We start from the raw sequence: 15,255 nt of genomic DNA, 5'->3' as shown, positions 1-15,255 counted from the left end.
AGTATTTTTTTTCTCCTTTCATCACATTTAGAAAGAGCCAGCTCACCACCCTTGGTAACAAGATTGTGTGAGATTGCATAAAAAGTTCACAGCTAAGCAGGGAGACCTGAATCCCCCTTGTGTGACTTTTGGAAGGTCCCTTAATGACCTTGTCTCTTTTTGTCCTGTCAACTGTAAAATGGGTGGTCACAAAGCCTTCGATCAGTTGTAGGGATGGGGTAGAAAGTTTTAAAGGACTAAATGTACATAACAAGATATTTTTAAAGTGGGATCACAGAAGGAAATGCTGCCATCACCCTGCCTTTATTTAGTGCTAGTAAATAGTAATTTCTATATCGCTTTGGCATATGTCATTTAATCTCAGCAACCTGTCACGATGGGGTTCTTAACCCATTTTTGTCACGGGGAGGAGGTGATGATGCCCGGTGCCCTGCGGACCTTGGTGAAGACCATCTGAAGGCATCTGGGGACACGTGTTTTGATGACAGGTTGTGTATGTTGTGTGTTTCAGCTCTGGGGACACCAAAGGAATCCGAGAATGCAATTCCCATCCAAGTTGATTACGACGCTTACGATGCGCAAGTGTTCAGGCTGCCCGGCCCGTCCCGGGCTCAGCGACTCGCCACATGCAGGTTTTCTGCCATGTACTTTGGGGTGGACATAAAAACTGCTTAGGAGAACCTGAGGCCCTGTAGGGACCTGCACGAGAGCAGCCTTGAAAATGTCTTAAATTAAAATTAGCCAGATGGAAGCCGTAGTCTGGAGATCGTTAGGAATTCTGTTTTCTGGTTCTCTGGCCTAAGCCGTTTGGTAGCTTGCTTGTTGTGTAGCATTGTCTCCCAATAAGAAGAGCGTTCTTCTGCTTCTTCTAGCCAAGAGAAGAGAATTTATGAATTCTGGAACCTTCATTTCTCTGGGCGGCCACTAATATATATATATATATATACACAGACATAGATCCCAGGGTCCAGCGTTTCTTTTAGATTTATTATACCCAGAGGGCAAGAGACTTTTCTTTCTTTAATTTCTGTTTTTAAAACTTGCTCCATGGTATTTTGGTCATATACTAGTTTTTCATTGTGACATCAGATTTACCAACATACTCATTTCTGGGTCTCGTGTAAGGAAGCCTTACTCCAGGGTTAGAGACATGTCATATATTTTCTTCTAATACTTCATAGTCTTGTTTTTTATGCTTAGTTCTTTATATAGAATTACTTACTTACTTAATTGAACCAGTCTTTTCTTAGCGGGGAGGTAATTAGGTTTTTATTTATTTTATTTATTTGTTTTAATGGAGGGACTGGGGATGGAACCCAGGATGCTAAGGCATGCTCAACCACTGAGCTATACCCTCCCCCAGAATTTTTTTTTTTTTATGAATGTGGGAAATGGAGCTCTAGTTTTTTTTCTCCCTAGTTGACCAAGAACCTGAGTCCATTTTCCACTTTTCCAATTGGAAAGATACTGCCACGTTGTGACAGATGGGCTCACAGCGGTCACATGAATGTCTTCTGTCCTCTTCCCTTGTCCCAGCCTCATGTCTCCTCCTGAGAATGTTTAGAGCTCACAGTAGGTGCTGTTAACAGCAGCAACCCTACATGCTGATGACGCCCTGGGGCTCGGTGGTGCATTTCTTCTGAGCGTCTAAGGACGCCTTTGTAGTCCAAGATCCTTGGTTTGCTTTCTTCTGATCAAATGTGGCAAGATCTGGTGTTTCAGAGACTCAGGCTGTGTGTTCCTGGCGGCACAGAAGGTGCCTGATGGGTGTTCTGTCCCCACTCTCAGATATTTGCTGTTGGAACCCTGAACCATGCAGTCAGCCCTGGGGATCTGTTTTCAGTCTTTCCTAACCTCTTCCTTAAAACAAAATCCTTCCGGGTGAAAAGAAAATGGCTCTGATGCTGGAGGGCAGCCCTACTGATGGTTGCTGACTCATTCTGAAGTTTCGCTTCCCCATTGGACTTTCTCCTGATCCATCTTCCCACTGCTTCCAAATGTTTTCCCTCAGGGCATTTCATGTTTTAGTAAGGATATATACTAATTTTTAAAAATTTTTTATTAAGGATTAACTTTAAAACGTTTACATAGACTAGTGTGATGAACAGTTACCAAGGTATTGTCAATTTTGTTTCATCATTTTCCCCACATTTTAAATTTCGCTTGACTATTCTAAAACAGATCTCAGGTATCCTTTTTTTTCATACGTAAATATTTCAGCATATGTCTCTAACAAATTAGAATTTAAAAAAATTTATCACAGTCCCCTTGTTGGTGATAATAAAATTAATATGAATTCCTTAACATCCTCTGCCTGCCAGTCCCTCTCCAGATTTCCCAACTGTCAAAAAAAATGTGGTTTTTAGAGTGAGTTTCTTTGAATCGGGACCTAAAGAAGACGCATTTGTTACACCTCATCATAATGTTTTTTTACGGTGACTGTTGAGTGTCTTGATTTATTCCTTTGGCTGGATATTTCCTTATAATGTTTTAACCTGTCCTGATGTCTCTGAGTTTCCTGTAAACTGGTGATTATCTCCAGAGGCTTGATTAGATTTAGGTTCAAATCTTGGTGCTAGGAGACTTCTCAGGTGGCACTGTGTGCTTTGTCCCAGGTCACATGGTATCACGTCTTGTTGCCCCGTTTTTAGCGACACGAGTTTGGTGGTGGGATCAGGTGGGTTCAGACCAAGCAATGGCTTCTTTCCAGCCCTGGTCCCAGGATTCTGGCCATTCAAGGGCGGTCAGCCATCGCCCCGTGTCTCCCACGACGTCTTGATCTGCTCCGGGCAGAGTACCTCCTACATCACTTCTCCCACTCAGATATCACACACAGGGTTTTTGTTATCAGTCTCCCAGGTAGCTTGGGCTGGTGACGCATTGGGGAGTTTTAACTCTGGGTGACACAGCGTCCTTCGCTCGGTGGTGACTTGCTCTCTCGCCGGTCAGGTCTGTGCGAGAGCGGGAGAGTCACAATCGGAAGAGCTCCAGCTCCTGCGACGTGTCCTCCAGCCCGTCCTTGCCTGGCCGTGCGCTGCCCGCTGAGGAAGTGAGGAGCCAGGCTTCTGACGACAGCTCCCTGGGCAGGAGTGCCAACATCCTGGTGACCCCTCACCCCCACCTGCACCAGTATGAAGTCAGCAGCTCCCTGGGCTACACCAGCACTCGAGGTCAGAGGGCAGGGCCGGGCAGGGCAGGAGTTGGCTTCCTTCCTGCAGGAAGGCTGGGGCGGGGGCTCTGGCCAGGGCTGGGCTGTGAGTCCCGCCTCGTAATTGTCCCCAGGTCAGTGCAGTGAGGACCAGCCGCCTCAGCCGTGGCATATGTGTGTGTGACTTAGTTTCGCCTCTGCCCTTTTCCTCTTATCGCTGTAACCGTATACCTTGCTGTGTGCCAGGGCAGGGCTTTTCTTAGGCCTCGGGTCAAAGGTGTTTGCTTATTTCCTCATCATCTCCACTCGAGCCCCTTAAAACAGCCCCGTCCTCTGTTCCGCTTCAAGCCACCTGTAACCCGGCCATGCCCCGAGGAGCACGGGTGCTGCTCTTCCTGCATCTTATCTTGCCCACCCGGCAGTGTCCATGACTGGAGTGTACAGGCCCCTCCTGCCTTTTTGGAAAACTTTGTATTTTGAAGTAATTATGGATTTGTGGGAAGTTGCAAAAAAAAAAATTCCAGGGAGGCCCTGTGTAGCTTTCACTCATTTTCCTGAAGGGTAACATCTTCCATAACCACAGTACAGTGTCAGAACCAGGAACCTGACCTTGTGCAATCCCCAGAGCTTACTCAGATCTCACTAGTTTTACGTGCACTCGTGTGTGTGTGGGTGTATGTGTGAGTATGTGTGTGAGTGAGTGTGTGTGTGAGACTGTGTGTGAGAGAGAGTGTGTGTGTTCCTGCAGAGTTTTACCACATATTGTAGACTTACGTAACCACCAGCACTATTAAGATAGAGAACTATCCTGTCACCGCAGGCTCCCTGCTGTTACCCCTTTAGAACCGCACTGTACACACTGTGCCAAGGGCTGAAAAACTTTTGATGATGAGAAAAGTGTTTTTTTTTTAAACTGGTTCAAAGTATAAAAAGGAAATTCTGAAAGAGAAAGGAGCAGATGTTTAATTACATGACTATAGAATGACCTGTCACATTAATTAGGCTTCATATTCAAAAGAATTTTAACGCATTTGAAAAGCTCTAGGTTAGCTTTTCCCCATGTGCTGGAAAGTTCTAAGTTGGCATGACAGTTATACTCCCATTTTGCTGAACATACTCTTAGAAAGGTCTGTAGTAAAAGTTAAGTTAAACTAAACATGAATCCTTTTAAACACCTTTTTTCTTCTAAAAGCCAGATCTCCTCTGAGGAGATGAAGTTGGTCTTAATCCAAGTAGCTTTGAAAACAGTTTTCTTAATAAATACCTGAATAGTAGAATTGATTTCATCCTTTAGCGCTATGTGGGAGTTTATTAGAAAAGCCAAAAAGCAATTCATTGGACCAGTGTAAGGCAGTGCCATCTGCTCGGCCTCCGTGTCCAGCTTCTGTTGTATGTGGGGACTCTCACCCGTCTGCCCTCGCCCAGTGTAACATTTCCCCCTTCCTGCACACATTTTTGACTCACTTTATCCCTCAGTCCTATTTCTTATCCTTTTCAAAGCACGTGCTCATCTTTTTTAAAATTAAGTTCTCTCCTTTTATTTCCACGATAACTAACTAGACTATTTCTTTTTATTTTGCAAACCAGAGCATCAATTCCTTGGTTTACAATGAAAAATGCAGCTTTCATGGAGATCTGAATGCTCTCTTGCATGCACTTTGGCTTGAGGAATTAGATATTACTGTATACCAGGTTCTTTGGTAGGCATTGGGTAGATAATGGTGGACCAGATTCCTTGATGCCATTGAATTTACATTTGCTGGACCCACTTTCTAACCTGTATGGTTGCTCAGTGAACATGGGATGCTTACCCGGAGAGTTGATTGTGGGTTTCAGCTCTTTGACCCATTCAGGTTAGGGCCCTCGCTGCCACTGGATGGGACAGGTTGAGTCTGCCATGCCATCTTCTTGCCTGGTCAAGGCTGGATGCATCCATTTCTCCATCCTTTTCTCCCAAGAATTTATTTTTTAACATAGTAACATCTGACTGCTTGTAACTAACAACTGTCCCAGGCCACTGCATCAATGGGAGGGGGTTCTGATCCACCCAGTCTCTCAGGGCTGAGGACTTTTCCATCCTGGGATGCCATGACCATCAACACTGGTCTCCACAGTTGCCACAGCAGGGGAGAAGAGAATGAAGGTCATGCCTAGAGATACTTGTGGTCCAGGTCTTCATTTGGAGCCTGTCACTTCTCCCTGTGTTCTGTTGGCCGGAACTTAGTTATTTGGACCCAGCACAAAGGAGCTAGAAACTACAGTCCCTTTGTGTGCCTCAGGGGAAAATCAAATAGGTCTAGTGAACACATGAACTGTCTCTGCTAGGGTCTGCCCTTTTGGTCACCAAATATCTATTTGTATTGTTCCTCCCAATACAGAATACACCCATCCCACCCCCAAGGGAGGCAACTCAGGACCCACCGTTGAGTTGCATCCAGCTCAGCGTCCAGGGTCTCCAGGCAATGTGTGGTCCTCCCCTTCAGGGTTGCATGTGGCTTCACAGCCAGGAACTTAGGAACCAGAACCCCCTCCCCCCAAATACTTAAGAAGTAAACAAACTCAGTATTTCCTGCCTTTATAGTTCGGCGATGTTACTCATGTCCCTAAATGTGCGCTGTCCAAGACCCTTGTCAGCCTTGGCCGATGGGTCTGCTAGTTCTGGTTTCACCGTGACCCTGTGCTCTCTCCCTGGGCCTTGCCTCCGCGGGAACCACAGACGTCCTGGAGAACATGGCCGAGCCGCCGCAGCGGGACTCCAGCGCACCGGGCAGGTTCCATGTGGGCAGCGTGGAGTCCATGCTGCACGTGCGCCCCGGGGGATGCCCGCCCCAGCGGGCGCTGATTAACCCTTTCGCCCCCTCGCGGATGCCCATGAAGCTCACGTCCAACAGGAGGCGTTGGATGCACACGTTTCCTGTGGGTGAGTTGGTTGCTTGGGAAAGAGCCCTGGGCTGGGCCCCCCAGGTCCTGGTCCTCACAGGCCCCCCAGGTCCTGGTCCTCACACCAGTCACCTGCGTGGCCTGGGTCAAGGGTCTCATCTTCTCTGCACCCTGCCTGCCCCTGGGCTTTTGTGAGGATTGTCAAGGACATGCTTGGGAGTGGGCTGTGCAGCTGGCTGGCCGCGTAGACCCAGGGCTCCGTTTTTCCTATTTGAAAGGGCCTCTGTTTGCCACCTGCTTTCTTCCCTGCGAATCGTGTACCTCTCTTGGGTTCACCCCTTCCTTTCCTCGCTGGCTCTGGGCATTGGTATTACTGGCTGGGTTACATGGACTTACACTGCTTTGTTTTATCTCAGGCTCTGACAGCTGGAAGAAAACAGATCTTTTTTTTTTTTTTTTTGAGAAATGGGTGAACTTTTTAATTTTAGCTTAGATAAATTGGGGGAAAAAAGCACAAAATAAATTTTTTTAAAATAATGGGCTACTATACAGAAATAAAGACAGACTACCACCACATCTAAAACTGTTTAAATTTACAAACATAGGGAAAGAAGCTCAACTTAAAAGAGTACTTTCTGAATGATTCCATTATTTAAATAAAGTTCAAAATCAATCGAAACTAAAAAAAAGAATTTTTTTTTTTTTTCGAATTCACTGTTTTTCCTAGCCCATCCTTTTTGGTCTGTGTTCTAGCCTAAAGAAGGTGACAGGTTTTCTACAGCTGCGGCTAAAATTAAACTGCAGCTCGATGGGCTCTTACTGGGCTGGGGAGGAACAGATACATTACACTCCAGGTGGTTTTGTGAAGCCGTCCTGCCGAGTGCCTGGATGTGTCTAGTTCTTTTCTTTTGTACTTGCTTTTAGTGTTAAAAGTTAAAATAAGTGAGCAGTGACTCTGGTTCTTTTGGCTGTAATTGGGGGTCGACCCCGAGCCCCTTTCCGCCCCCCTTGTCTCTGCCCCAGTCAGTCAGATGACTTGTTCGCTCCAGTGTCTCTTTCTTCCTGCCCTTGTCCCCACTGGCTCCCTCTGAGTTCTCTTATGAGAACCGTCCGTGTTTCTTCCGTGACTGTCAGCTCCTCTTGCTTCTGGGCTTCATCTCCTGTTACCTGTGACACACACTTTACTAAAACTCAGTGTATTTACTGACTGTTCTGCCTATCTGTCCTTCCAAGAGCCAAGGCCCTCCTCTGCCAGGCTCCCCTCTCCCGTCCTCAGAGGTCCTTCTCTTTCCCAGGCCAACCTGCTGTCTCCTGCTCGTGTTTTGCCCTTTCTGCGTTTGGGGTTTCACCCAGATGTCCTGCTAACCTGGTTTATTAACACTCAGCTCTGCAGCTTCTCATTCTCTGGGAAGCGTTTTTCACAGACTTGACCAATTCTGGCTTATCTCCTGCTCAATGTCTGTTTCTCACTGGTGTGTCCTCTGCGTGTGGGAGTCCGAGCTCTTATCGTGTTACCGTCCCATGTGTTAGCAGAGTCATTGGTGTTTCATGCATGTATTCCTTCTCGTTTTGCATGTGTTAATCCTCCTGGAAGGGGCCCTTGCCTCCAATGCTGTTTATCTTTCTTTGCCGTGTCTCAGTTGACATGTGGGAGACAGAGGCTCCCAAGATATTCTTGGGCTGGACAGGATGACACCCCTGAGGCCACAGGAGGATGAGTCTTGCTTGGAAGAGGGGATGTCCCGTCCAGGAGCCAGAGGGTCACGTATATGACATTCCTCTGTGGCATGGTCTTCTTTCAATCTCCCCAACACCCGTGTCCCGGCAGTGGGAAGGAAGGAAGATTGAAGTTAAGCACTGGCTGTCGGGAGGGAGTGATGCTCAGCAGATCTTTGTCTGGGTAGGGCCATCCGGAGAGGCCATCCAGATCCATCACCAGACCCGGCAGAATATGGCGGAGCTGCAGGGCAGTGGGCAGAGGGACCCCACCCACTCCTCCGCGGAGCTGCTGGAGTTAGCGTATCATGAAGCCGCTGGCAGGTGAGGCTGGACCTCGGGCTCTGGGAGGTACCGGGAAGACACCCGGGATGCCTGGGGCGGTGTGTGGGACAGACAGTATGAGGTCAGGCCCCTCCTTTGTCAGTGCTGTCCCCTTTCCCGGGCCGAGGGTGTAGCAACCAGCCTGAGGTTTGGCCCAGAGATGTTCCCCTGGCCCTGCTGTAGTTTCTGCTTTCATTCCAAACACGCTTTGAGACCTCAGACATGAGTTTCTTCTGATCCTCAGTCCAGGTACCGAGGCAGGTGGTTTGCACCGTGTGTTTTGGGCACCCAGTCTGTGACTGGTCATTTTGGTCATTGAGAAATTCCACTGTTTGGTTATGAAGAAGTTAATGCTAAAAGCAATGAAGACAAAGTTCTGTGTTTATAGAAATAAGCCTTTTGGAGCCAGAGATCTGTATGTGCTATAGGGCATCCAAAGAGAGTCAGCGTAGGAAGATAGTCACTTAAGCCTTGACCGCGTGAGCCCAGTTACACCTGGACCCAGCATTCCCGTGATGCTTTAGGAAGCACCTGGCAGGAGGCAGTCCTTGGCCCCTTTTCATGGTCCCCAGATCCCACGGGCTGGATGAGGAATACAGGATGGTGAGACTCTCTTGACTAGGTTAACTTGGTGTCTCTATTCAAGCACCTGTCCTCCTGCGGGTGTTAGTGGTGGGATGCGGGGGTTAGGACAGAGAGGCGGGCAGTCTGGCGGGGCAGCAGGGAAGCTGCCAGGGTGCCCGGACAGGAGGCCAGGGCTGGCACGCGCTGAACCACCACATCCTGGCGGCCGTGTGTCCGGCCGGCCAAGTGTTCAGGCCCGTTTGTGATGAAAACCCCCGGGAGACAGGATGAGCGGGAGGAGAGAGGTGACACTCTGCTCTAAGCCGGGTGGCTGGGCTCTGTTCCCTGCAGGCACAGCGCTTCCCGCCAGCCCGGTGACGGCATGTCCTTCTTGAACTTCAGTGGCACAGAAGAGCTTTCCGCCAGCCTGCTTAGCAGCAGCGGTGCAGGTAACTGACCCGAGAGGCAAAAGAGCTGCTGCTCAGAGCAGGCCCACACCTAGAAACCACACGGGGGCTGGAAAAGCAGGGTCATGTCTATTTTGGGATCACTTTAGCCACAGTTCGGGGTGACCTATTTAGAAGCAGGGCTATAGAATGTGTGAAATTATAAATGGGCCGCACATTACATTTTTAGCCGAGAACATGTTGGTCAAACCACATTCATCAGCTGTCAGTGAGTCGTGATTGAAGGCAGACCCACGCCCATAAAATCAATCAGGAGAGACCTGGAGGGAGCTATTTGGTTCCAGCAATGAGAGCAGAAAAGAGAAGGGTGGCCTTGGTTGCTTAAAGAAGTGGGCATGGATCTCAGACTTTGAAGGAGTAGAATTTGGTTCGGTGGAGGGGTTCTAAGTAGAGGAAGAGTAGGAACTTTCATGAATACAGGGTTTTATGCTTTTTGGAGTCAGTTGTGTATCTGTGATCTCATCTGATTGTCCCAGTAGGGAATACGTTGTTAAGTATATTTCGCACACAGGGCAGCTTAATGCCCAGGGATGCTGAGATAGTAAACCGATCTCTCAAGTCAGTAGCCAGGTGTCCTGACTCAGAGCTGTTTCTGGTTTCTGCAGCACCATGCAGAGTGCCTTTCCAGGGGGAGGGAAATAGGAGTTTGGGAGGGCGGGCGGAAGATTTTGGAAAGCCTCAAAGGGCAGATATTGTCCAAAACGAGTGTGAAAAACATTAAAGCTGAAGGAAAAAATAGGGCTCCTACTCCATGTCTTCGTTTTTCTGTAAGTTAACTTGTAATTCTGAAACTTGACTTAAGGAAGGCAGAGTGAAAGTGAAGTTGTGTAAAACTGGTTTATGAAGTCTTCCTCCATTTGTGGGTGTATTCCTCCGACGATGTTTCTCAAGGACTTTGGCTAAGGGTTGGAGACTGGATTGGCAGTGAGAGAATTCCTAAAGGTTTATCATCATTTCCTTCCTATTTCTAGTCTATCTTTCTACCTTTCATTTTAAATGAGAAAATTGAATACAGGTTTGGGGATGAGTAAGATACTTTTGGTCCCTGCACTCGGGGGCTACAAGTGTTCCTTGGCTGCCCGGCTCTTTTGAGATGCCTTCAGAATATTATAAAGGCAATGTTTCTATTGTTTTGCTAAAAGAAGGAACCATTTTATAGGAACCCAGAGTTTGACCTTCCTGGCTGTTTGGGGTAAAGTTGTACCAAGGAGGGCTGCTCTGGGGCTCACAGGACTACACTATGAGCTAGTTTCCTGGTGACCTGAAGCAATGGAATTGCGGGTTTTGATGGTAACAGTACGAGGATTGCCCGGAGTTGGCCTGGAGTGGCTCCAGGCCTGGGGTCGGTAGTGCAGGTAGACCAGATGATTCCTCAGAAGGTGAGTCTTGGAATGTTAAAATCTATTCTGGGGAAAAGAGAGAAGTTTCAAAAAACCCTTATTCAGGGATGGTCGGTGAAGATCCTTAGGTGAGATGGTCACAGGGGACTTTGAGCTAAGGATTCCCTGGTGCACGTGCACTGGGAGGGCGTTTGCGGCAACCTGGACCTCTGGCCAGTCTGTTCCCTGTTGGGCCCTGGAGACAGATCCGTCTACCTGATGGACCTCTCCGCCTGGCTGACCCCCAGACTCCCCACCCTTAACTACTGCCAGCTGAACTCACGTCCTGCTGCCCGCCCACCCCCCAGCCTGACTGCGGGCTGTTGTCTCCTTTCTCACAGCCATTGCTTTGGATCAGACCCACGTCATTTCTGACCAGGAGCCTTCAAATCATCTTCCTGCTCTGTTACTGTCCCACTGTCCCCTCTGATTCGTCTCCCATACAGGGAGACGTTTCCAGATGCAAGTCCGATCAGCCATCCTTCCCATGTGTGAAACCCGTTATGGGTCTTCATGGCTTGGAACTCTAGTTGTCTCCTGGCCCCCGCCCGCCTTGGCGTCTTCCTCTGCCTCCACTTCCACGTGGCCCTGCATGCGGGAAGAGTGCAGCCTCAGGAATCTGAGGGCAGGAGTCCTGACTCCCCTCTCAAGAGCGGTGAAGCCCTCCCTTGGGCCAATTACTTAACTGCGTGTACCTCCATTTCTCCATCTGTGAGGAGGGTTGTGGTCAGCGTTAAGTGGGATAAAAATCCACACAAAGTGCTAAGGATGGTGCCTGGTGTGCGCGGTGAGCCCACAACAAATGAGAGCTGTTGTGTCATTATTATTATCAGATGAATGTAGTTTATATTCCAGCTGTTGTGGTGGCTTCTCAGAAGATCTTTGTCCTGATATTTCTGTGTGTAGACCAGTCCGTCTGGACAGAATATACTTTTTCCTTTGTCTTCAGCCCCTGATGCTGCCTGGCCAATGGCCACTCAGTCTTTATGGATCAGCTCCAACGACACCTCCTCCTTGAAGCCCTCCCTGCTGTCTCACTCCTCCCTGTGCCCTCCCGGGAGGTGTGATGCATGTTTCCAAGTGGTTTCATATGCGCAACCCAGTGGGACACTTAGCATGTCCCCACCCCACCGTTTGTTTCCATGTCTGTCCCTCCACTAGACTGAAAGAGTTTATTTTCATTCATCTTCCCCCACGTGGTGTTTAGCAGATTTATTGAAAACTGAATTTATACTTCCAGGACCAAGCTGCTGTATGTGACAAGCATTTGAATGACCCACAAAATTATTCCGTTTAATTGTTGTGTGTGCATTCAATTACAAAAACATGTCCTACAACATTTAGCTTCTTAGGGAAGCTAAGTCAGCTCCTTGGGTTCTTTCTCTGGTCAGGGCGATATAGTTAAATAGGGTCATACTTCCCCTCACCCAGTCCCATTGTGACCAGTCACATGTATTTTCTAAGGGGCTGGGGCTCACTGGCAAGGGGTATGGAACCCTGGGTTCCCATGGGGGTTGAACTCCCGTCTTTGCTTTTGTGCTTCCTGATCAATTCTGTTAGCTGGCCACGGAAAGAATATAGAGAAAATCCTTCTAATTTTTATTAGCATGTGCAGTGACCAGTTACTGTCAGATCTACCTTCAGGATATATCCAGAATTTTACCATATCTCATCACCTCCACCAGTCCCAGCCCAGCCCAAGATACGGGCATCTTTTGTCTGGATGGTCACCGTGGCCCCACTGGTGGGTCTCTCAGCTTCCTCCCTTTGCCCTTCCGTAGAGTTTATTTTCAGTACAGTAATGCAGTCATCCTTGGAAAATCGAAGTTAGATCATGAAATAGGCATAAAGGTCTTCACCTGCCTGCCTGCTTACAGAGTTGCTGAGGGATCAAACAGCGATCGTGTTCCTAAAGGGCAAAATTGTCACATCGGGTCCTTATTTTGTGACAAAGCAAGGGCTCTAAGCAAACACTGTTTAACATTTCACTCATTAAAAAATGGAGGAGAAACAGGAAAACCTCATCTGTGACCCCCGCTTTGCCTCCTGGGCTTGTCAGTTTGCACCATCTGCAGGCACGCAGGCGTGACTCAGATTTGCTCCTGCATTTGGACGTGATTCACAGGTGAGTCACGATTCACAGGGCTGGCATCTCTGTGGGTTTCCCTGCTGGCCCCGTGCTGCCCGGCGGGGACCAGGGCGTTGGTGGGATTGGGCAGGTAGCGTTTATCCCTCTGTTCCTTTAACTGAGCACCCCTTTTTAAGACTTGTGAGTCCGTGTCAGCCCCTTTGTGGGGTTAAGTATGCTACATCATTTTGTTAAGGAAAATCAGTGGATGCCAAGTTTGCTTTCTCTTTAGTGCAGGGCCTTAGGATCTGCAGCTTGGTGTTTGTATTGAGTACTGGGTTCCAGTGGCAGATGTGGCCTGAGAGCGCCTGTAAAAATTAAGTCCTCACACACGGGTCCCTCATCCAGGCCAGGAGGCGTGTTTGTGAGGAAGCGCCGCCTCTGGAGCCTGGAGAGAAGTGACTTGTCCTGGCACAGGCGCAGCAGTGTCCCCCGGCACCAGCCCCAAAGGCCCTACACAGATTACCCTTTCCAGCCGAACATGAGTGACCGGAGAACATGTTCGCACTTCCTGACTCTGAACAGCTGTCAGAAGAGACAGAACTGAGTTGGCTCTTCTAAGCATTGGTTCCCCAAGCGGTGTGTCTGGCTTTGAGCTTTGAGAATGAGGTTTGTTCCCAAATGTTGGATTGCAGAGAGCTGCAGCCTGTGAGGTCTCCCCTCCACCCTCTGAGGGTTGGGGTCCTCTGGGGTCGTTAGGCTCTTCATCTGCCAACAGTGGGTCTGCGGGACCGGAGCTGAGCCCCAAAGGCAGAGCTGGACAGGGAGGCATTGCGCTGGGCTTGAACTGCAGGAAAACTATGAAGGTAGCATCAAAGACTCCCTTAACATATTTATTTCTTTAAATTCTTTTCATTGCTGAATGTGCTGTATCCCACAGAGACAGGCAGGTTTGCTTTGGGCCCAGGAGCTCTGAGAACCCTTTGGTGGGTTGTCTCTTTGACCTTGAACATTTGCTCACACAATTAAAAGTTGAACTGTTTCTTTATTAGGGTAAGAATTTCAGTTCTTACAGACCAAGTCTGGCTGGGGTTTACAGAAAAAGGTCATCTAATGATGAAACTTAACATCCTAGCCCATGAGCAGTTGTATCATAGCTGTCCTGTTGCTCAGATTGCCCTGGGAATGCCAGTTCTGGAATGGCCCTCGTAGTAGTTCTCAGGCTGGACAAGAAAATCCACCTTGCGGCTTCTTCATGGTTATGCTTTGTTTGCTTGAAAATGGATGTTGTCAGCCAAGTGAGCTTTTCCAGAAGAGTTAGCTCCAAATGGCTCTTGGCTGTTGACAAAGAACAGGTAACATTTTCAGGAGCTGAAAACTGGAGAACTGGTGCCCCAGTTGGATACTCAGGAAATAGAGCATCCGCGGAGTTGAGCAAGAGTCTAAATGCAGGCTTCACCTACTTACTGTGTGATCTTCAGTTAGTTAGTTAACTTCTCTATGCCTCAGTCTCTTTATCTGTGGAAAAGGGGTAACACCTACCTCCTATCAGCCTCATAGTGTGGGTTTGAATAAAGTGAAACACTATTATTTTCCTGACTTGATAAATTGTATCTTCTTATTATGATGACTAGTAATTTTTAAAAATTTGCTGAAGGCAGCTCCAGAAAAGAAGTTCTAAAATTGTTTTGACCAAGTAATCTCATCTTTTTAAATTAAAATATATATATATATATTTATTTTTAAATTTGCATACAGTAAAATTCACTCTTTTTAAAAGTGTACAGTTCTGTGAGTTTTGACAAATTCATGGAGTCTTAACCACCAACAAAGACACCTTGATACAGAGCATTTCCATTACCCCCCAGATTCCTCTGTGCTGCTTCTGTGTACCCAATCCCTCCCCCATTCCCTGGCAACCACCCATCTATTCTCTATCCCTTTAGTTTTGCATCTCCCAGCAAGTCTTGCACATAGAATCATACAATATGTAGCCTTTTGAATCTGGCTTCTTTTCAAGCATAAGCATCTGAAATTCATCCAAGTTGTTGCCTGCATACCCATTCATGTTCAGTACTTTTTATTGCAATATCATATTCCATGGTACTAATGTATTAGTTTATCCCTTCAACTGTTGAAAGACATTTGGGTTGTCCCCAGGTTTTGGCAACTGTGACTAAAGCCACATTTACTTAACATAACAGGGTTTTGTGTGAACGTTAATGTTCATTTTCTCTTGGGTAAATTCCTAGGAGTGGAATTGTTGGGTCAAATTGTCAATATATGTTTAAATTTTAAAGGAACCACAAACCCGATTCTCCAAAGTGATGCACCATTTTGCATTCCTCCCATCAGTGGATAAGGGTTTCCATTGTTCTGCATTCTGGTCAGCGCTTGGCGTGACCAGTCCTAGCCATCCGAAGAGGTGTGGAGGGGGACCTCACAGAGCTTCTAACCTGCTGTTCCTCTAGTGACCAATGATGTGGAGCAGCCTTTCGTGTGCCTTCCGTATACATTGTCCAGACCTTCTGCCCATTTTCTCATCAGGTTGTTCTCCTGCTCTGGAGTTTTGAGAGCTCTTTGTATGTTCTGGATACACGTCCTCTGCCACTAATGTGATTTGCAAACACTTTCTCCCAGGTTGTATGTAGCTTGTCTTTTCAAAGATTTCATAAGGAATCTATAAACATTTGTTCTTGTTAGAAAAGA

General features: G+C 47.6%; 1 protein-coding gene across 7 annotated transcripts in view; it reads left to right on the top strand.

Moving 5' to 3' along the window:
• The window catches only part of DEPDC5 (DEP domain containing 5, GATOR1 subcomplex subunit), an 80,192-nt gene that overhangs the window by 26,774 nt on the left and 38,163 nt on the right, over nucleotides 1-15,255 (top strand). For all 7 annotated transcript variants that reach the window (XR_004133722.2, XM_031443147.2, XM_031443145.2 and 4 more), the window contains 5 exons: nucleotides 512-632; nucleotides 2,950-3,170; nucleotides 5,865-6,068; nucleotides 7,933-8,068; nucleotides 8,984-9,081. Coding sequence is in view for 6 of the 7 variants with exons in the window: in XM_031443147.2 (XP_031299007.1) it covers nucleotides 512-632; nucleotides 2,950-3,170; nucleotides 5,865-6,068; nucleotides 7,933-8,068; nucleotides 8,984-9,081 (780 nt within the window). In the remaining variant the exon portion in view is untranslated. The remainder of the gene's footprint in view (nucleotides 1-511; nucleotides 633-2,949; nucleotides 3,171-5,864; nucleotides 6,069-7,932; nucleotides 8,069-8,983; nucleotides 9,082-15,255) is intronic.

The sequence above is a fragment of the Camelus dromedarius genome, chromosome 31 (assembly GCF_036321535.1).
Source record: "Camelus dromedarius isolate mCamDro1 chromosome 31, mCamDro1.pat, whole genome shotgun sequence".
Taxonomy (NCBI): domain Eukaryota; kingdom Metazoa; phylum Chordata; class Mammalia; order Artiodactyla; family Camelidae; genus Camelus; species Camelus dromedarius.
This window is presented reverse-complemented; position numbering and strand designations above follow the sequence as displayed.